This window comes from Squalius cephalus (genome assembly GCF_949319135.1).
Source record: "Squalius cephalus genome assembly, chromosome: 6".
In the NCBI taxonomy this organism is placed as follows: Eukaryota; Metazoa; Chordata; class Actinopteri; order Cypriniformes; family Leuciscidae; genus Squalius; species Squalius cephalus.
This window is the reverse complement of record NC_137127.1, coordinates 43292135-43304647: the sequence shown is the minus strand read 5'-3', so window position 1 is coordinate 43304647 and position 12513 is coordinate 43292135. Positions and strand designations below refer to the sequence as shown.

The following is a 12513-nucleotide window of genomic DNA, read 5'->3' as shown; positions in this document are numbered from 1 at the left end:
CCAAACTTTTATCATAATTTTAAAAAAACAAAAACAAATAGTACACCCTCATATTTAAAAGACAATCGCACAAAAAAAGCCAAATACTTTAGGCATAGTCATATGAGGCGGAAGTTACATCATTTCCGCATTATGCCACTGACGTGTCTGATCGTGAGTTGAGTGTAGATTCTCACGGCGGGCAGCACTGCGTGCGCACAGTAACTCAAGCGCAGGGCAACTTTGGAGTACTTATTTATTTTTTTACACCTATTTCGTTTTTGTTGAACGCTGTTTGTTCTGTCCTAACCTAGAATTAGGTTGTTTCGTGTTTGGCAAAGATGCTGGACTTCTTCGCCATCTTCAGTAAAGGGGGAATCGTGTTGTGGTGTTTCCAGGGGGCCGGAGTCTCTGAATCCTTTACCGGGCCTGTCAACGCTCTCATCCGCTCCGTCATCCTCCAGGTAAAGCCCCTGCTCGGCCTGCTGTGGATTATTGTGGAATTCACTAACGTTTTATAGATAGGCAGGGGAGATATCGCCAGCTTAGCCCAGCTAACACATGGGCTAGTTGGGCTGTGAGGGTGTAATGTAGGCAGGTTACTATGGGAACTGTGTTGGATGATGTAAAATAGCACGAATATTGACCTACAGATGAAGCATTAGGTGGTTTCTGAATATCAGTTTTGGATTGTACATGATGGACAGTCAAATGCGTTGCGTAATACAGCACGTGCCAGCTTGGACAAACGGAGAGATGAATATAGACACCTTTAATGTTTAGATTAGAATTCTTTTAGTACTATTACTCCTTGTATACATTCATAATTGTGAATAGTAGCTTTTTATTTTCAAGAAAAATGATACATGTGAAATGAAATGAAATTACTTGTAGGAATCTTATATGGTGTAAAACTTACAAGTTAATATAATACACTTTTGGTTAATTTTAGAATTTAATGTATTGTAACCATCTAATTTCGTTTGTCTTTTTGCTTGAAAAGGTTGTATTCTTTGTTGTGAAATAAAAACCCAGACAGAGAGGGCTTTTATTTATTTACTCTAAGTACTTTATCATTATTATAAAATTGTTTTTGTCGAAGTTTATGATTATGCAACAGTAGCTGCTAACTCAAAGTAGAATAAAAAATCTAAATATAACATTAAAAGCCTCTTTCCATGAATGTTACACATATTTGATTAACTATTATCTAATTTAAAATTAACCTAGCATGAAAACAAACCAAGTGTCTGTATCACTCTCCATCCCTTTAAACGATTATTTTGGTCTGTCCATCCTTCTCCGCTCCATCCAACAGTTAACTTGATTAAAGATTATCACAACTTGTATGTTAAAGTGCCCATATTATCCTCTGAAAGGTACCTAATTTTGTTTTGGAGGTCTCCGACAACCGGTTTACTTGCATCAAAGGTGAAAAAACACTTTCTTTTTATATATACATTTTTCAGTGATTCTCAAACGACTCATCCGAAGATTCAGTCTCTCTAAACCCCTCCTTTCCGAGAGCTTACTCTGCTCTGATTGGTCAGATGGCCCAGGCTGTTGTGATTGGTCTACCGCTTACAGCGCGTGTTGGAAATTAAACACCTATTACCATAACTGAATTTCAGCTCCGGAGGCTTCATAAAGCTCAGTGATTGTACACACTGTAAAGACAGTAATGTTGTAGATTTTAACATATCCAGCCGATCGCGAGTCCGATGATGAAACATCAGAAGAACTAGTTAACCAACCCGAACCCGAATTCCTGACGACTCGTGTAGACGGTTCAGAGTCGATTCTTTCTTTTGGGAGACAATAACTTTATTTATGCTGCACTTTCGACTTTACAACTTTCTAGACCGTTTACATTCACAGATACCCTTATTACACAGTGCATGAAAGGCAATATTCGAAAAAGACATTAGAAGTTGAATGTGTTTTTTTGCTTTCTGTTTGCAGGAGAGGACTGGGAATAACTCTTTCAACCACAATGCCCTCAATCTTAAATACAAGCTGGACAATGAGTTTGAGCTTGTGTTTGTGGTGAGTTTTATTTTCCCTTTTCAGTGCAAATAAAGTTCAGGCAATGTCCCATGGCTCATCCGTCCATATGCCTGATCGTGTGCTTCTGGTGTCCCAGGTGGGTTTTCAAAAGATCCTGACGCTGACATACGTGGATAAGTTCATAGATGATGTCCAGCTTCACTTCAGAGATCGATACAAGAATGAGCTGGAGCAGAGAGGTGCCCTAAAGTTTCTGCTCAATAATTTTGAGTTTGGAGAGGACTTCCACAATCTTCTACGGTGAGAAAAGACCTTTTTCCTGGGTCGATAAATGTGAATGGCTGTCTGGTGTTTTTTTCTTTATGTATTTTTGTCTGCAAAACTAATTTCACACACTTAAGAGTAAACCTTTGGATCAAAATATTTTTTTCAGGTATACAGGGCTCAACGCTTATAATTTTTACTTGCCCTGTCAAGATTTTCACTGGCCCCATCACAAAAAATTAATAAATAGCCTAAATAAAATAGGCCTAGTTATTGTCTTCGTTGTTATTGACCCATAACCTTAATAAATAAGGTTGTGCCAGCCTAACTTGTATCAATTTCAAATATTGTTAAAGACAAATAAACTAGCTGTAATACAATAAGAACATATAATCAAATTACAAGCAATAGCACAAATACAGTAGAACAAACATACAAATTAAATAAACGCTGCTTTTCATGTTTTTCTACTTTTCAGTTAGAGAAAATGAATAATCAAAAGTAAAATAGCACTGCATAGTCTTCACTGTATAAATTAAATATAGATGAATCCTTATTAAAGTTGCAAAAGTTATTCAGTCAAACAGTAGGAGGTTTGTTAGGCTGCCGTCACTTAAAGAGCTGCACCTATCCAAAATATATGTTCTAATGTTTTTATTCCACAAAGATGCATTCAATTGATTAAGATTTGTATTTCAAATAAATGTTCTTTTGAACTTTCATCAAACAATCTTTTAAAAAAATGTATCATGGTTTCCACAAAAATATGAAGCAGCATAACTGTGAAAAAAAATCAACATTGAAAATAATAAGAAATGCTTCTTGATGCACCAAATCATCATATTATAATGATTTCTGAAGGATCATGTGACACTGAGGACACTGAAAATGTAGCTTTGCATCTCAGGAATAAATGACATTTTAAAATATGCTTACTTTAGTTATTTTAAATTGTCACAATGTTGCTGTTTTTTTATGTATTTTTGATCAGATAAATGTAGCCTTGGTAACCAGAAGAGACTACCGTACTACTTGTTTAAATAAAAGTTTACAATTACAATTTTTGCAGGGAGGCGGAGGACCGCAGCAAAGCCAAGGGCCCCGCCCCTATGAAGAATTTCAAGGAGTCCCAGAAATCCCAGAAAACTGTGAAGTCTATGATTGAGACAAAGGATGGAGACAAAAGCAAGGAGCAAGGAGGCAAGAAAAGTAAAAATGCCAAAAAGGAAGGTGAGAAATGTGAAAGATGAGTAAGTGGCGCTTTCAGTGCTTATATGTTTGTTAGTGTGACCGTTTCATCCTTGTTCATCTATTCTCAGGCGTCTCAGGAGGAGATCCGACTAAAGCTGCTTCACAGACGGTCTCTAAGAAGACTGTGGAGAATGGAAGCGATGGTCTGACCGCAGAGGAGATTATTGAGAGGAACCGTGCCAAGTTCATCAGCAAGCAGTTGGGTGGCGGAAAACCAGACAAGACCACCAGGTAGGAGACATTATGAACTTGCAGGTGAAGCCACTTTTGATCACAGATCACTAAATGACTTCCACTTTAACCCTCAAGTTGAGTTCTAGACTACATTATTCCATCTGATTACTTTGACAACAGAAGGTTATAATAAACTATGGAAGCTTGTTTCCGCCACAGATAAAAAATAAAAAGCTAGATGCGACTTTTTCATCTCACAATTCTGACTTTTTTTCTCACAATTGCGAGTTTACATCTCGCAATTCTGCAGAACTGTGAGATAAAAAGTCGCAAGTTTGATGAAAAAAAGTCAGTGCAGAAATGGACTTTGGACTCTTCAGAATTGGACTTTATAACTTGCAATTGCGACTTTATATGTCACAATTCTGAGGGGAAAAAAGTCAATATTATCTTTAAATTGTTTTATTTCATGGTGGAAACGAGCTTCCTTAATAAACTCTCCTGATGTTTAAAGTTTTTATTGCTGTTGTATTTCACAGTAAGTCCCCTAAACCCCAGAAGCCAAAGGGGAAGGCAAACCGGGTGTGGGATATGGGTGGGAGGAACACTGGAGAGCTGGACTACAGTGGAAGCAATGGCAACAACTACAGTGACGCGCAGACACAAGACCATGAGGCCTCAGCTGAACCGGTGAGCAGTCCAGATTTAAGTTACCTTCATTTATATAGCACTTTTTACAATACAGATTGTTTCAAAGCAGCTTTACAGTGATAATAGGAAATGAATACAACACAGATTGTTTTGGCTGTGCAGCATCTGAAGAAAGCCATTGTCTAGCTTAAGTAAGTCTTGGATCGATTCATTTCCGTTGTAAAAATTAACTTGGGGCCACTTACATGAAACCGCTTTCAACTGAAAACAGAAAACTTTAAATGCCTTCTGGCTGTTCATTTACACGACAGCGGCGTTTTGGTGGCCTGAGAGCACAAACTTTGAAGTAGGTTTCAAAGTGCAAGTTTTTGAAAAAGGGTTTCATCTCCACGTAAACTTCAGAAACGTGAATCTGAAAACAGTGACAGCATGCACATGCATTATGTGTTTGGTCTATAGGCATGCGTGTTTGAATGCATTTGTGCGTGGGCGTGTATTCTTTCTTTACAAAGTTACATTGCCAATTACTTGTCTGGCATGCATAATACAGCGTTTTTAGTCGTTTTCGTGGATCTGTGTGAATGGGAATCATTTTGATAACGTTTTCATCTGTGCAGAGGATAAAACGTTTGTTGTGAAAATTTTTGCCGTGTCGATGAGGTCATCTCAGGGGAGAGTCTAGTTGACACGGTCTCTGCTGACACTTCAGGGCTGTGTTGTCGTCGTGGCCAGGCGCAGGTCCTTCATCTGATCTGGATACGGCCCGGATCCGGCTGACTACAGTAAACCTCGGGATAAACAGAGAGACTAATATTAACATAGACTCCATTCTTCACGAGTACATCACGTGTTTTGGGAAGTGTTCCCGGTTCCGGTTGACCTAATTTATGCAGCCTGAAATTTCTGAATTATAGAAATTTATAATGTGTATGCCAGGTTAAAGAGATGTGTTTTTAGTCATTTAAACTGACAGAGTGTGTCTGCTTCCCGAACAATGCTAGGAAGACCCGGGTATACTTCATTTTCCACGTTCTGCTCCGTCTGAACTATCCCTTTATAGGCTGCCAAAAGTTTCATTTATAGGGTTGTTTAACACTTTTAAATGAATTGCAGATGAAATTGTCTGTGTTCCTCTCAGCTGATCCAGGTGGATTCAATGAAAGGTGACCTGAGAGGTGTCGATTATGAGTCCTCAGATGAGGATGATGAGGATGAAGAAGTGGAGGAGGAGAGAGTTGTGGTTCCAGACACTAACAAGAAAGGGTAACATTTTAAAATCTCGATTCTGTTCTTTCAACATTGATTTTCTTCATCTGAACTTGCTGCTGCTGCTGAATGAGTCTTGGTTTGAATCTTGAATCTGCTTGTTTCTCTGCAGAGCTAAAAAGGGTGGTTTTGGGGGAATGTTTGGGATGCTGAAAGGCCTGGTGGGATCTAAGAATCTGACTCAGGAGGACATGGAGCCAGTTCTGGACAAGATGAGGGACCACCTTATTGGTATGACATCGCTCTTGCTCCATGGCACCTCATTCAATACACTTGTTTACAATTTGTTTTTAATGAAATTGCTACAGGGTTCCTACAGTCATGGACAAACTGGAAATATTGAGGATTTTTTTAGATTGGTGTTTTCCAGGCCTGGAAAAGTCATTGCTATGAATGAGACATTTTGATTTTGACTGTACATATTTCTAGTTAAATTTCTACTAATATATTTAATTACACGAAGGTGTGCTAGGGAATTTGTGTAAAAGTTTACAGAAAAACAGTGTAAACATTTTAATAACTAGAATAAATGAAAATAAAAGGATAAAATTAAATAAAAGGGAAAAGTAGGAAGAAGGAAATAAAAATACAGGTAATATAGGTTGAAAAGGGCAGAAAAATTTGTGATAAAAATATGATTAAAGTAAATAAATTTGATATAATAAAGAAATCTTTAAATAAATAAAAAAATTATATTGATATGCAAATATATCCAAAAAACTGTACTATAAGTAGAGAAAGTATGATGAAAATTAAAGTAAATAAGAATTTGAGTTAAATATAAATATGTATTAAATAAATAAAAAATAAAAATGTATATTAATAAATACATCCAACAATACAGGGCTATAGGTAGAAAAAATGTGAAAAAAATGGGTATAAATACATAGATTAAATAAAAAAGATTAAAATAAATAATAATTGATATAAATAAATACATCTACAAGTACAGGTAGAATATAGGTGGAAAAGGTAGAAAAAAATGTCAAACATATGATGAAAGTAGATTTTAATAAAAACAAATAAATAGCTCTAACAGTACAGTACTCTAGGTAGAAAAATCTGATTAAATGGTGATTTAAATTAATAAAAAATAACTATTAATAGATATTGATACAAGTAAATAAAAAAGCATAATAAAAAAAATGTTCACCAAAAAAGTGCATAATAAAAATTTGTTTAATGTAAATACAAATTTGAGTAAAATAAATTTGATTTAAATATTTGATTTAAATATAACATTTTATTAAAAAAATTATACATCGAACAGTACAGTAACAGATAGAAAAAAAGCGTAATAAAAATGTAGTTAAAATAAATAATTTAAAGGTGCACTATGTAACATTTGGTGCTCTAGCGGTTAAACAAAATTGCGTGTATAATAACAGTAAATTATGCATAATTACATGCAACTAACCCTAAACCAATTCCTAACTCTTAAGCAAGTACATGTGTATAATTACTGAGTCTGTAACAAGGACACCTTAAACTGAAGTATAACCCAGCCTACATTTATAAGTGGATCAAGCTAGCTGCAATTTGAATTTTGTCTCTTGTTCTTCTAGCCAAGAATGTAGCAGCTGAAATCTCCTCCCAGCTCTGTGAGTCTGTGGCCAAGAAACTGGAAGGCAAAGTCATGGGCACTTTCACCAGTGAGTACAACACACACACACACACACACACACACACACACACACACACACACACACACACACACACACCTGCTGAACAGCCCTTGCAAACAAGAGCCTTCCCACAGACATGTGCACGTTCTCACGCCAGCGCATCGAGTGCATGTCTCTGCTCTTGTAAATGTTCCTGTGTTCTCCTGTCCAGCTGTGGCCTCTACAGTAAAGCAGGCTCTACAGGACTCCCTGGTGCAGATCCTGCAGCCCAAGCGGCGTGTGGACATCCTGAGGGACGTGCTGGACGCTCGATCTCAGCGCAAACCCTTCGTCATCACCTTCTGCGGGGTCAATGGTGTCGGCAAGTCCACCAACCTCGCCAAGGTGAAGTTAAAAAAAAAACTGCGCTTGTAGAAGTTTAAGGTCTGGAATACCTGGAAAGCTTCTGTTGAAAAGTGCTTGAAATTTTAAGTAATAAGTGTGTGCAGTTTGCATGCCCGAGAAACAAATACACTACGATTTCTTAAAGTCTTAGTCTCTTCTGCTCACCAAGGCTGCATTTATTTGATTAAAAAAACAGCAAAAATAAAAATATTGTGAAATGTAATTACAATTGGAAAAAAAACAATTTCTATTTGAATACATTTTAAAATGTAATTTATTTCTGTGATCAAAGCTGGTGTGTGGTGGCGTTCTGCCGTCGCATCATCAGGTGGTGTTTGAGGAGATTCCCCCTTCCACATGTAAAGCGCTTTGTGTCGAGAAAAGCGCTATTTAAATGTAACAAATTATTATTGATTTTATCATTAAAGCTGAATTGTCAGCATTATCATCATTACTCCAGTCTTCAGTTTCACATGATCCTTCAGAAATCGTTCTAATATGCTGATTTGCTGCTCAATTATTATCGGTGTTCAATTATTAATGATATTTTTTATTACTATCTAAGTCAAAACAATATTTATATTAACAAAAATGGTAAAATTTTACAGTAAGGTTTCATTAGTTAACATTACTTAACTACATTAGTTAACATGAACTCAGAATGAACGATACTTCTACAGCATTTATTCATCTTAGTTCATATTAGTTTCAACATTTACTAATACATTATTAAAATCAAAGGCTGGATTAGTTAACCCACTTTGTACTATCATGAACAAACAATTAACGACTGTATTTATTAACTAACATTTAACAAAGATTAATAAATACTGTAACAAATGTATTGATCATTGTTAGTTCATCTTAGTTAATACATTAACTAATGTTATCTAACGAACCTTATTGTAAAGTGTTACTGTGAAAATCTATATTATTAATAATAAAATAACAGCTTAATATTTTTGTAGAAACCAGATTTGTATTTTTTCAGGATTCTTTGATAAATACAATGTTCGATGAACAGGATTTATTTTAAAAAGTATTTTGTCTTTACTGCCACTTGATCAGTTTAATGCATCCTTGCTGAGTAAAAGTATTTATTTTATTTTATTTAAAAATTTAATAGTGCATCACAATTTCCGCAAAAACTGTTTTCAATATTGCTAATGATAATAAATGTTTATTGAGCAGTAAATCAGCACATTAAGGTCATGTGCCTTTTTCTTCTTGTACAGATCTCTTATTGGCTGATTGAGAATGGCTTCTCGGTGCTCATCGCCGCGTGTGACACGTTCCGCGCCGGTGCGGTGGAGCAGCTGAGGACTCACCAGCGGCGTCTGAACGCTCTGCACCCGCCGGAGAAACACGCGGGACGCCCCGCCGTACAGCTCTTCGAGAAGGGTTACGGCAAGGACGCGGCCGGGATCGCCATGGAAGCCATTGCCTTTGGTAAAATCCACGTGATTTTAATGAAAGAATTGAAACTTTCCCAAGGACTCATTGGTTAACGCATCTCTCTTTCTCCAGCTCGTAACCAGGGTTTTGAAGTGGTGTTGATCGACACAGCTGGCCGTATGCAGGATAACGCCCCTCTGATGACGGCTCTAGCGAAGCTGATTGCGGTCAACACCCCGGACCTGGTCTTGTTTGTGGGAGAAGCACTGGTGGGCAATGAGGCTGTGGATCAGCTGGTAGGTGTAATGCCAGATATAGTCTGTAGATGGCACTGCTTTAGTGTTGTATAGAGTGGTGCAGGGATGACGTCACTTTGTAGGCCAAAACGCGGGAGCGAGCTAGCATTTTAGCACTTCTGGTTTCCTCATCCTGAAGTCAGTGGGTTTTATGAATGGGGTTTTGGTTAAATAAATGAGCTCAAGACACTCATGTTTAAGTCTATGACATAAAATACATCAGTATTACCCCACTCGTGATTTTTTAGAAGCTGTTAAGTGTCTTGAAAAAGGCGGTTGCTAAATGGGAGGAGATTTAACGTCATCACGCTGAACAGGTAAACCTTCAGTCCGCTTTTACAGCCTCGTTATGCTTATAATTGTGCTCTTACAAACTATTCTAATGTTCTGGGAAAATGTTTTTAGATGGTGACGTTGAAGTCGAGCGACTGTGGTGTAGTTCGTTTATAGCGTACCTTTAGCTTTTTACTTCTGGCGACTGCATTTAGGCTTCAAAATTCATAAAAGTTGTGTTCATCTGTGATAATTATCTTGATCGACAAAACGTGCAAGTATCATAAACTTTTGTTGATCACAGAGCTTGATTTTTAGTGATAATCTAAAGCCTGTGGGAAAATCCTATGGGGGTTTTCTGGAGGGAACCAGCGTGATGCTGACTGCCGGTTGGCCTACAAAGTGACGTCACACCTGCACTCTATTCAAAGTGTATGTTTCTGGTTAAAGGGATAGTTCACTTTGAAATTAAATTTTGGTATGTTTTAGCTTGCCTCAAGGGCATCCAAGATGTAGGAGTCTTTGTTTCCGCAGTAGTTTCAATTTTGATATTTTTAGGTCAAACCGTTCTTGTCTGTCAGTCATATAATGCAGGTCTATGGTCACTGTCTCAAAGAGCATGCACAGAGTCCAAATTAAAACAATTCCCCATCGTCCAAATGAAACAATTCATCATCGTAAGTACACATTGATGGCCTAAGACACGAAACGAGCGGTTTGTGTGAGAAAACGAACAGTATTTATATCGTTTTTACCTCTACACAACCACGTCCAAGTGATCTGAGGGCGCGCGCGCTTCCTGGTGTGTGACGTGTACGCAGACTGGTGCATAGATATATATACACTAGATTCCGCCTTGGCTACGGCATCACTTGGACGTGGCTGTGTACAAAAGGTAAAAACGATATAAATACTGTTCGTTTTCTCACACAAACCGCTCGTTTCATGTCTTAGGCCATCAATGTGTACTTACGATGGGGGAATTGTTTAATTTGGATGATGGGGAATTGTTTAATTTGGATGATGGGGAATTGTTTAATTTGGACTTCTCTGTGCATGCTCTTTGAGACAGTGACCATAGACCTGCATTATCTGACTGACAGACAAGAACGGTTTGACCTAAAAATATCAAAATTGAAACTACTGCAGAAAAAAAGACACCTACATCTTGGATGTCCTTGAGGTAAGCTAAAACATACCAAAATTTAATTTCAAAGTGAACTATCCCTTTAATAACTGGGAGACAAAAAGTGGTCTTGCACTAGGGGGCGCTTGGTGGTTCTGAAAGAGTGGAAGGGTTAACAGCTCACTGGAGGAGTATTTCACTCAATTATGACTTTAATTATGCTTATGCTGCTTTTATTACGTTGAAAAAGTTTCTTTTTTTTTATAGAAATGTATACTTTTATTCAGCACGGACTCATTAAATATAATAAGTACCGGTACTGTTACTGTTCATCTGTTACTAAAGATTTTAAGTAAATGTTGTTCTTTTGAACTTTCTATTCATCAAAGAAACCTGAAACCTATTATGAAATGTCTGTATTATTTTTTTGGTCTTAGTTTGATCTATTTTAGTACATCTAGTTTAACTAAATAAAAATGGGAAATGTTAAAAAAAAGTATTCTATTATAATTGTTCAATTGTAAAACAAATATGTCGCAATATTGCTGTTTTTATAGTATTTTTGATCAAATAAATAAACCTTAAGGATTCCACATGGCAACATATATGTATAATAATGATATTGACAGCCTTTAATAATGAATTAGATTGAACACACACGAGGAAAAGTAAAAGCAGGATAATTCAACCAATTACAAACAGCGTCTGGGCTGCTAAGCCCCACCCATTTTTAGGTCATCCTGATACATGCTATGTTCTGTTTCTATCGGATCTACTTAAATGTGGAAAGTCGATGTCAGAAACCAGTCCTGACATTCATAACACATATTTCAGTCTGTAATACATGGATGTTTACTGCATTTTTGTAGGTGAAATTTAATCAAGCCCTGGCTGATCATTCCAAGACTGACAAACCCAGGCTTATCGATGGCATTGTTCTGACCAAGTTCGACACCATCGATGACAAGGTATGACTGTTGGAATCCTTCTTAAGTTTTAAGTTCTTGTGAAATGAACCTTGGTTAAGAACTTCGCATGTTTCCTGTAGGTGGGCGCTGCCATCTCCATGACGTACATCACGGGTCAGCCCATCGTGTTTGTGGGCACCGGGCAGACGTACAGCGATCTGCGCAGCCTCAACGCCAGGGCTGTGGTCAGCGCGCTCATGAAGGCCTGAGCCACACCACCGCTCTCAGCTTCCTGTCAATGCACACAAGCCTATGTGTTTTTTTGGTTTACTACAGGTTTAACTGAAATTCAGTTTATATTTAGGAGCCCTCTTGTGTTTTGTTCCAGGAAAAAAAAAAAAAAAGTGTTTGATTCAGTTTAATGAGTGGAAGGAATAACATTTGACTTGATCTCACCTCAGCAACCGTTTTTGATTGACATGCAGCACAGCCAATCAGAGAGCAGCAGCTACAAACGCTCATTTAGATCTTTTCATTCAAGATGAGAATGAGATGAGGAAAGTATTTTTGCACTTTTCTGCCTCTCTTCGCTACGATCAAGTGTTCTCATGCGCACTTCCCCGCAAAAGAAGAAAAAAGACGGATAGAGGTGTAATTCAAATGTCATAAAAGAAATCTAATATATTCTAAATGTATTTTGTCTACTTTTTATTTGATTTAATGTAGGTACATTCAGAAGATGGCCAGCCACCCGAAACTGTCTCAAGAATTCACTACCATAGTGCCTCAGCTCATTACATTCGCAGTTGTTCCCAAAACTGCCTTTCCTCATTCTTCCTTTTTTACTCAGGCTTTTCATGTCACTTGATATGAAAGTTATTAAAGGTTATTGAAAGATTTGGTGCTTGAGGTTT

The 12513-nt window shown here is 37.3% G+C and overlaps 1 protein-coding gene across 1 annotated transcript; it reads left to right on the top strand.

Annotated features, from left to right (window-relative positions):
• Positions 1-134: 134 nt before the first annotated feature.
• Positions 135-12096, top strand: srpra (SRP receptor subunit alpha). The gene is made up of 14 exons (XM_079874401.1): positions 135-443; positions 1942-2025; positions 2123-2286; positions 3320-3480; positions 3570-3732; positions 4215-4365; positions 5465-5589; positions 5705-5823; positions 7158-7244; positions 7429-7601; positions 8837-9050; positions 9129-9292; positions 11561-11659; positions 11740-12096. The coding sequence occupies exons 1-14, from the start codon at positions 321-323 to the stop codon at positions 11866-11868; spliced, it is 1956 nt and encodes a 651-aa protein (XP_079730527.1). The 5' UTR covers positions 135-320; the 3' UTR covers positions 11869-12096.
• Positions 12097-12513: the final 417 nt, after the last annotated feature.